The following is a 9,494-nucleotide window of genomic DNA, read 5'->3' on the forward strand; positions in this document are numbered from 1 at the left end:
CTGCACCCAAACAAACTGAAACAATCTACCAAACCATACCGACCCGCACCCGAAAACTAACTCTTACTAAAAGTTTCTAACCGAACCCAACAACTAATTAACCAAAACAAAGTGAAAACTAATACTACAAATACATAAAAGTTGCAAGAATACAAGAAACCATACCTTTGAGTGATGTAAAAAAGGATTAAAGTTGCAAAAAGTTGGAATTCAAGTGTGTGCTAGTGACATGATTGGGGAAGATTGGGCTAAAATTAATGATGGGTTTTAAAAATGTGATGATATTATGATGATTTTAAGGTTTAATTTGGTGAGAATGGTGAAACATTGGTGGAACTGGGGAGGGAAAGGGTTAGGGTTCGTGGTTTTTGGGTGAGGGAGAAAGGGGGTTTTGAAATTTTTGTGAAAAAGTAGTATAACTTGGTGGAAGAAGCAAAAATAAAATAATGGTGAACCCACAAGCCGCGTCGCGCGACCATGGGGTCCTTCATGGCTGTGGCAGGCGGCGCGCTTCTGCCGGTGTCTTCGTCTCCGCGTCGCGCGGGGATGGGTCATATACCCAGTCGCGCGGCGCGACGGGCTGTTTTTAACAAAAAAGTTTTGAAAATTTGAAGCCTTTTTTTGCCTTAGAAATATTTTCAGAAAATTACCAAGTCTTTTTTATGCCATTTTATGTCATTTTTATGTGCAAACTTACCTGGAACCTCATGAATTCTCGTCAAATCCTCTCTCCATGATGGTGATGATTCCTTGAAACGATTCGACGACGCTAACAAAATTACAAAAACTAGTGTTAGTGACTCAAAGGAGATGACATTAAAATTAAGTAAATTATACAAACTCTACACTTGGGTTTTCACTCAAGAACCCCTTCGATGATTTAGTTCGATGGATCGAGGGGAGTTTCCTCCTCCTCGTTCGAATCCTCCGGCCCTCTAAGACACTGCTTTAAACGATGGCCATTCACTTTCCACGAAGTTCCATTGTCCGGATTCTCTAGCTCCACAGTTCCATACGGAAACACTTCTTTCACCAAATATGGTCCCATCCACTTCGATCTCAATTTTCCTGCAAATAACTTCAAATGAGAGTTAAATAATAATACTTTATCACCTTTCTTGAAGTCTTTACCTCGCTTTAAACGTCGATCGTGCAACACTTTCGTCTTTTCCTTGATATCCAACGATCGAGAATATGCAGCATCACGAAGTTCCTCCAACTCATGAATTTGAAAATATCTCTTCCTTGCAGCCTTGGTAAGATCAAGATTTACCGTCTTCAATGCCCAAAACGCCTGGTGCTCTAACTTAACGGGAAGATGACATGGTTAACGTAAAATAGCATAAATGGTGTAGTACCCAACGGTGTCTTGTACGCGGTTCTGAATGCCCATAGCGCGTCATCCAATTTCTCCGACCAATCTTTCCGACTTATTCCCACCTTCTTCTCTAAAATTCTCTTCACTCCTCTATTTGCATTCTCGACTTGACCATTTGTTTGAGGATGGTAAGTGATAGACGTGAGATGAGTCACTCCATAACGAGCTAATGCCTTCTCCATGACGACGTTGCAAAAATGAGTACCTCGATCACAAATAATCGCCTGTGGAGTACCGAATCAAGCAAACAACTTTTTGAGAAATTTTACAACAACTCTAGCATCATTCGTGGCCACTGCTTGGGCTTTAACCCACTTGGAAACATAATCTATCGCCACTAAAATATACTTGTAACCACCGGAAATGGGAAACGGTCCCACAAAATCAATGCCCCAAACATCAAAAATTTCAAGATTTTGTATGAGGTTTTGGGGCATCTCATTCTTCGATGAAATAGTACCAATGCGTTGACAAGAATCACACGTCTTAACAAACTCCACCGCATCTTTCACAATGGTTGGCGAATAAAAATCACTATTAAATACTTTCTGGGCCGTGGCATGCGTTTAATGATGACCTCCTGTTAAACCTACATGAACATGTTTAAAATATCCAACCCTACTTCCTTCATCACACATCTTCTAAGAATCTGGTCACCACCAATCTTGAAAAGAAAAGGATCATCCCAAACATACCAAGTAACATTCCGGTGAAACTTCTTCTTATGTTGCGCAGTCATCCTTTTCAACACAACACCGGTAGATATATAATTAGCAAAATAAGAAAACCATGGCATACCTTTCTTTTGGGCCGCAATAAAATCAATTGACTCGTGTGGGAATCTATCTCCAGTATCTTCTTCACGAATCCCTTATCTCTTTGGATCTTCTAAACGGGAAAGATGATCTGCCGCAACATTCTCCGCCCCCTTCTTGTCTTTGATTTCTTTTTCAAACTCGGAAAGTAAAAGGATCCACCGTATAAGAAGAGGCTTCGCGTGTGTCTTGTGAAAGAGAAAACGCAAAGCTGCAAGATCGGTAAAAACGGTGGTCTTTGAAAGCACAAGACAGGACCGAAACTTGTCAAATGCGAACACAACGGCTAAAAGCTCCTTTTCAGTGGTGGTGTAGTTCTATTGGGCATCATTCAACGTCTTACTTGCATAATAAATTGTATGAAAATGCTTCTCACTCCTTTGCCCCAAAACTGCCCCAACCGCAAAATCACTCGCATCGTACATAAGCTTAAATGGCAAGTTCCAATCGGGTGACACGAGAATAGGGGCACTCATGAATTGCTCATTCAAGAAATTGAACGCCTTCAAACATTCTTCATTAAACACAAAAGGTACATCTTTCTCTAATAGGCGGGTCATCGGGCAGGTAATTTTTGAAATGTGTTGATAAACCGCTGGCAAAAACCCGCATGACCAAGAAAACTCCGTATAGCCTTAACACTTGTCGGTGGAGGAAGTCTACTAATTGTACCAATCTTCACCCGATCCACCTGTACACCATCTCTTGAAATATTATGACCCAATACGATCCCTTCCGTCACCATAAAGTGACACTTTTCCCAGTTCAACATCAACTACGTCTCAATGCACCGTTTCAACATCCTCTCAAGATTACCAAAACACTGATCGAAAGTTTTACCGTACACCGAAAAATCATCCATAAACACCTCCATGGACGTCTCTAACATATCCTGAAAGGTAGCCAGAGCATTACACAAACCAAACGGCATGCCACGATACGCATATGTGCCATACGGACATGTAAAAGTCGTATTCTCTTGGTCTTCCGCTGCGATTGGAATCTGAAAATAACCTGAAAAACCATCAACAAAACAATATAATTGTTTACCTGCGAGACGCTCCAACATTTGATCAATAAACGGCAAAGGGAAATGGTCCTTTCGAGTGGCGTCATTCAACCTCCGATTATCAATACACACACGTCAACTAGTAACCGAACGTGAAGGAATAAGTTCATTCTTTTCATTCATGACAACCGCCATCCCCCTTTCTTTGGAACAACTTGGGTCAGACTTACCCATGGAGAATCCGGGATCGGGTAAATCATCCCGGCGTCTATCACCTTTAAAACTTCTTTCTTGACTAACTCTTGCATATTTGGGTTAAAGCGCCTTTGGGGTTGAACCACCGGTTTATACTCATCTTCCATTAAATCTGGTGGGTACAATAAGTAGGGATAATACATTGAATATCCAAAAGTCTCCATGCAGTCGCCCCCTTATGTAATTTCAACACCTCTAACAACTTTGACTTCTCTTCCTCCGTAAACTTGGAAGAAACAATAACGGGCAAGCTCGAATATTCTTCAAGATAAGCATATTCAAAATGTGATGGAAGAACATTCAAATCCAACGGAGAGGGTTTATCCACATATTTCTCACAAATAACCTCGCTAACCTCCATAATCTCTGCCAAGCAAGAAACGTCATCCACGTCCTCTTCCTCCAACTCTTTATCCACATCCATCACAACTAGATCGGTTCCACAAATATAGTCAAGAAACGTATCAAAACCCAGAATAATAGAGTTAAGAAAGTAAACTGAATGGCATGGACCACTAAAATCATCATGATCTCACGGGTGCTTCATCGACTTAGCAACATCGTAAGTAACATTCTCATCACCAACCCGAAGTGTGATCCTCCCATAATACACATCTACAAGAGCCTTCGTCGTTCTCAAAAACGAGCTACCAAGAATAATGGGAACCCTCTCGTCGAGCTCCATATCAAGTACCACAAAATCCACCGGGAACAGAAACTTATCCACTTTTACTAGTAAATTATCAATAATTCCCCGCGGGTATTTAAACGAACGATCCGCCGATGACAATGACCTGCGAGTCGGTGTAAGCTCGCCCAACTCTAACTTCTCATACAACGAATATGGCACATGATTTATACTAGCACCCAATTCCGCCAACGCTTGACTTATCATATCACTTACAAACATACATGGGATCGTAAACACATCCGGATCCGACAACTTTTCCGGGACCCGATTCAACACTACCGCTGATCAATCCCCGTTAAGTGGGATAGATGAAGCCTCTCCCAAGCAATCTTTTCCGTTGAGTAAATCCTTCAAAAATTTCGCATGCTTTGGCATGTGTTGGAGTGCTTCAATAAACGGAAGATTGATCTTCAACTGCCGGAACATATCTAAAAAATGCATGTATTCCCTCGTGTACTTTTGATGCTTGAGACGATCGGGATACGGAACATGGGCAAGATCAATGATGGGTGGTGGCTGGACTTCAACCAACTTTTTCTCAGCTTGTGGCTCAATAATTGGTGTATTACCTTGTTTTTTCCTCGGAGCCTCCATCTCAATCTCTTCATCTACCACCTCCTCTTCTTCAACTTCAACCATTTCTTTAACCACCTCGGGACCCAAAATTTTTCTTCTACGAGTAGTAATGGCTTTCAATTGAGCGGCCGGATTCGGTTGAGTAGTACCAGAAAACCGTCCATGAGGCCTCTCATCGAGACGCCGAGAAATATAACCTACGGACCTTTGAAGGTCAAGCAACGATGATTGTTGATTCTTGAAGAGTAGGTCTTGCTCGGCAAACTTTTTCTGTGTGGATTGATCTCTCTCCGAGATTTGCTTCATCATATCCTCAAGACTTCCCAATCCACCATTCGAATCATGCACGTTATTTTGAACATTAGTACCATTGTTATTACTATTGTTGAAATACTGACCTTGTCCTTGATTATATGAATTTTGTAAGCCAGGTGGTGCGCCCGCCGGACACCAATTGGAGTTGTTATGATTTGGGTTCTTTTAGGTGTTCCAATTCGGATTATTGTTGTTGTAGTTGTTGGGAAACCTATTATGACTAGCAACAAAATTGACCTCTTGATTCATCAACGGGAACTCCAAAGTACCATGTCCACCCCTACAAAACTCACACTTGTCCACATTTGCCTTAAGTTCCTTCACGTCTCTAGTTAATGATTCCAAAGCAACAAACACACTAGTATCCAGATTAACCTGGTGTACACCTCGAGAGGATGAGGATGTACTTGTGATTGTTGTGGAATTCCCGTGATGTGGCCCTTTGGCGTTGTTTGATTGAGCAATGCTTTCAAACATCTCGTTACCTTCGGTGCCATTAGATTTCCTCCCGCGGCTGTATTGAAATGAACATTATTTTCATAGTTCAGCCCATTGTAAAATATCTCCACGAGAGCCCATGGTGTGAGACCATTTTGTGAGCAACGAGACAGCAGGTTTTGAAAACGCTCCCAAGCATGACAATATTGTTCATCCAGCTCCATGTGAAAAGAATGAATTTGATCACGAAGAATAGCCGTTTTAGCAATTGGGAAGTATTTCTTGATATAAGCTTAACGCAGTGCTTCCCAAGTAGTGAACGTGCCAGGTACCTGAGTGTGAAGCCAAAGAGCTGCTTTTCCTGCAAGTGAAAAAGGAAAAAGATGTAAAGCATAGCATCTTAAGTAGCACCATGTAAATTAAAAAGTTTTAAAATGCGGTAGAGCCGGTTAATCTGTGCCAATGCATCCTCGTCATCACGCCCATGAAACTGATTAGTTTGAACGAGATTGTTCATGACGTATGACGGAATCTGCCATGAGTTGGGATTGTTGATCTCGGGAATGATGATGCATGATTAGTTTCCGGTTAAGCCATCAAAGGCTTGAGCAGCAACTGTTCTATCGTCGGCCATTTGGACTTTTGGTTGACTTCTCGGTCTTTCTGGTGGTGAACTATGTGGTGATGACTTTGGTGTAGAATTAGTTCTGATGGTTATTTTTCTACTGACGAACTAGCCTCGGTCTTCCATGGAGGAAATTCAAGATTAGCCTGTGGTGGTCCTTGCGAACGAAGATGTGGCATACACCTGAAAAACGCAACAGACGAGGTAAGTAGACTAAAAAATAAAAACTAAAACAACAATAAACTAAAATCAAATTAGACACCTACAACTCAAACGAAAATAAAACAAACACGTACGTAGCAAGTAAGTCTAATAAAAGCTAATAACGCAATCCCCAACAACGGCGCCAAAAACTTGATGTGCTAAAAGTAGTCGAATAAAGATACGCTAAAACTAGACACTACGTAATACTCTAGACTCTTAAAGTTAACTTAAACTAGCAACCGGCAAGTGTACCGGTCGAATCTAGTATAGCTAAGTAAGTCCGGAAATCGAACCCACGAGACTCTTTAAATTATGTAACTAGCAAATTAGACTCGACTAAATGACACAACTATTTATTTAAATTGTTTTAAGGGGGATTTAAAAACTAAATAATTTTAACCTAAAAGTAAACCCTAATTAATTAAATATAATAAACTATTAAAATACTTAGATTAATTCAGATGATGGAAGTAACTACCTAGGCTAGAATCCTCTAAGTTATGACTATTAACTAACTAGGAAACTTAAGTTATGGAACTGGGATCATAAGATAAACCCTTGACAGGAAACTCGAACATGACCATTGACCCTTCAAGAAGACACGTATGAGTTTCTAACAAGTTTTAAGACACAACAATTTTAAATATTAAACTTTCTTACGGTTATTTAATTGCTTGTGTCTAAGTATCTTTATGGTGAAATCCTACGTTACAGCGCAGAAATCAAAGATAGCTAAGTAGACTCAGTTGACTTAATAGACTAAGTTCACAATCAAACCTAGGCAGACTCCTTACAAAGAACTAAATCTAGCAATACTAACCAACAAAGATCTGTCAATAACCTATCACCTTACAGCTTTCTAAGCTAACAACTCACTTTTATCTATTTAATTAATTCTATTGTTTCTATGATCTTATTCGAATTCAATCACAAACTAGTCAAGAACACACAATAAATGACCTAACAAAACCCTATACTATGAAACAGTCAACAAAGGCATTATGAAACAATAGATCTAAGCAAATAAAACCAAGTAATCATACGCATTAATTAAATCAAACTCAACACTTTACTTAAAACATAAAATCTATAACGAACGAAATCTCAATCAAAATCAAACCAAACAAAGGTACATCACGACCCAGATAGTTTATAAAGTTTATATTAGCATCGTGTAATATAAATCAAACAATGTACATAAAACCGAAAACATGGTTAAAGCATGAGAAACGGAAAATCATAGATGATAAAACCTGTAATTTTCACACGCGAACGTATGTCTCTTCACTGGATGTTCTCGTGCCTTCAAAACCACCAAGAAACTCGAATAATATCTCTCGTATACTCCAAATTCGTCTGGTGGTAGTAGAGTATTGTTCAGGTTAAGATTAGGGGTACTTTTATACTGAAACAAGGCCCAACACTGAACAAAAAACACAAAACGTTCTGGAAATAAGGGTGTAGGCGCCTCACGGCCATGGTGTACCCCCATGGTCACGCGGCGCGGCATCTGGGGTAGGGCGGTCCGATCGGCCTGGTCTGATTGGTTCTTCTTTCGGTTCCTTCCTGACACGTTCTGACTTCTCGTATTGGCTCGTTTTGACTCATTTTTTGCCCTTTTTGATCAAGAACAATTCCCGGAACCTACAAAACATAATAATGTTAGTAGTATACAAATATTGACTAAAAACGAACAAAAATATTAAATATTAAATAATTACACACGAGAAATATATATGTTTAGCATTATATTATGTCCATTTGAACCAAGATCTTCGATTACACAACAAACAACAGTGGTTCCTACTGTTGTCAGTACCCTTGCTATTGCTTTGACGACGACGGAATTTTTTAATCCGAGATTTACATCAATTCCACAATCGATGCTGTCTCCAATGACGACATCTCTGATTACTACCGTGGATACAACTCCTTCCCCAACACTGATGCCTACGTAGCCAACGACGGTATCCTATATAAGGTTTAATTGTCCTCAAGGTCCTGTGCAGTAAATCCCTCCGACTTTCCACCGTCTGATTGTTCCTCAACAAATGGACACGCTGTTGAGTTTGATACACCATCAGGAAAGTCAGATACCGCTGACCGCCAACTTCAAGATCAAATGCGGTTATATCAATGAAAGATGGTAAGCCACATCTCTTATTGTCAATGAAAGAATCGTGAGCTTCGAGCTTTGGTTACTACTCAGGGGGAGAAAATCAAAGAACAAGAAGACGCATCCTTCAACTCATGTGCAAATACAACATGCTAAAGAAGTTGATGGGAAATGACGATCAAAAATACCCTGATGTTGGTACAAGTTGTGGTGAGCAGCAACAAAAGACAGGTACTTCTAGTACTTTTGCTGGGTGTGGTTCTGAAGGTGGAGATAAGAAACTAGTGGCGTCCCGTGACACTACTAACGTGCGACTTATTGAGTTTGTAAAGCCAATACGGTTTTATTTATGGACAACATACAAGGTGTTGTCATGAGTATGTTTAACGCCGATGTGATCGAAAGAACAAGAAGACGTCATCCTTCAACTCATGTGTAAAGACGACATGCTAAAGAAGTTGAAGGGAAATGACGATGAAAAATACCCTGATGCTAGTACAAGTGGTGGTGAGCAGCAACAAAAGACAGGTACTTCCGGTACGTCTGTTGGTGTTGGTTCTGAAGGTGGAGATAAGCAGTTAGTGGTGTACCGTGACACTACTAATGTGTGACCTATTGAGTGTGTAAAGGCCAATACAGTTTTATTTATGACAAAGAACCAGGTTTTATCATGAGTATGGTTAACACCGACGAGATCGATGAAGGTGAATTTATTGATCAATCCTTAACCCAAGATTAGATCGTGTTATCGCTCGGTTTAAATAACGAACAGTTGGCTAAGTTAGAGGCTGAGGAGGATGTGGAGGTAATTGATGATGATGAGGGCAGGTTTGACACTAGTATCCCGTCTCGGGATACGTTGTTTAATTATGAAGAAGTGGAGATTGAAAACGTGATAGCTGAGGAGTATCCTGATCTATACACGCGTACTACTACATATCCAGGTATTCCAATTTTTTTACTACGGAGCATGTGCAAGCAGCTGAAGAGCGTTTGAGTAAAAATAAGAAATACTAGGTTAAGTAATCTGGGTCGGGATCGAAGAAACCCGGCGTTGAGGGTATGCTTGGAC

At 40.3% G+C, this 9,494-nt stretch overlaps 1 protein-coding gene across 1 annotated transcript; it reads right to left on the minus strand.

Annotated features, from left to right (window-relative positions):
• Positions 1–3,989: 3,989 nt before the first annotated feature.
• On the minus strand, positions 3,990–4,352 carry LOC143593581 (uncharacterized). Its single transcript, XM_077073174.1, has one exon. It carries the CDS (start codon positions 4,350–4,352, stop codon positions 3,990–3,992), a length of 363 nt encoding a protein of 120 aa, XP_076929289.1.
• Positions 4,353–9,494: the final 5,142 nt, after the last annotated feature.

Source organism: Bidens hawaiensis, unplaced genomic scaffold, assembly GCF_021521415.1.
Source record: "Bidens hawaiensis isolate Kalapana, Puna unplaced genomic scaffold, B.hawaiensis_p1.1 tig00042384_1, whole genome shotgun sequence".
In the NCBI taxonomy this organism is placed as follows: Eukaryota; Viridiplantae; Streptophyta; class Magnoliopsida; order Asterales; family Asteraceae; genus Bidens; species Bidens hawaiensis.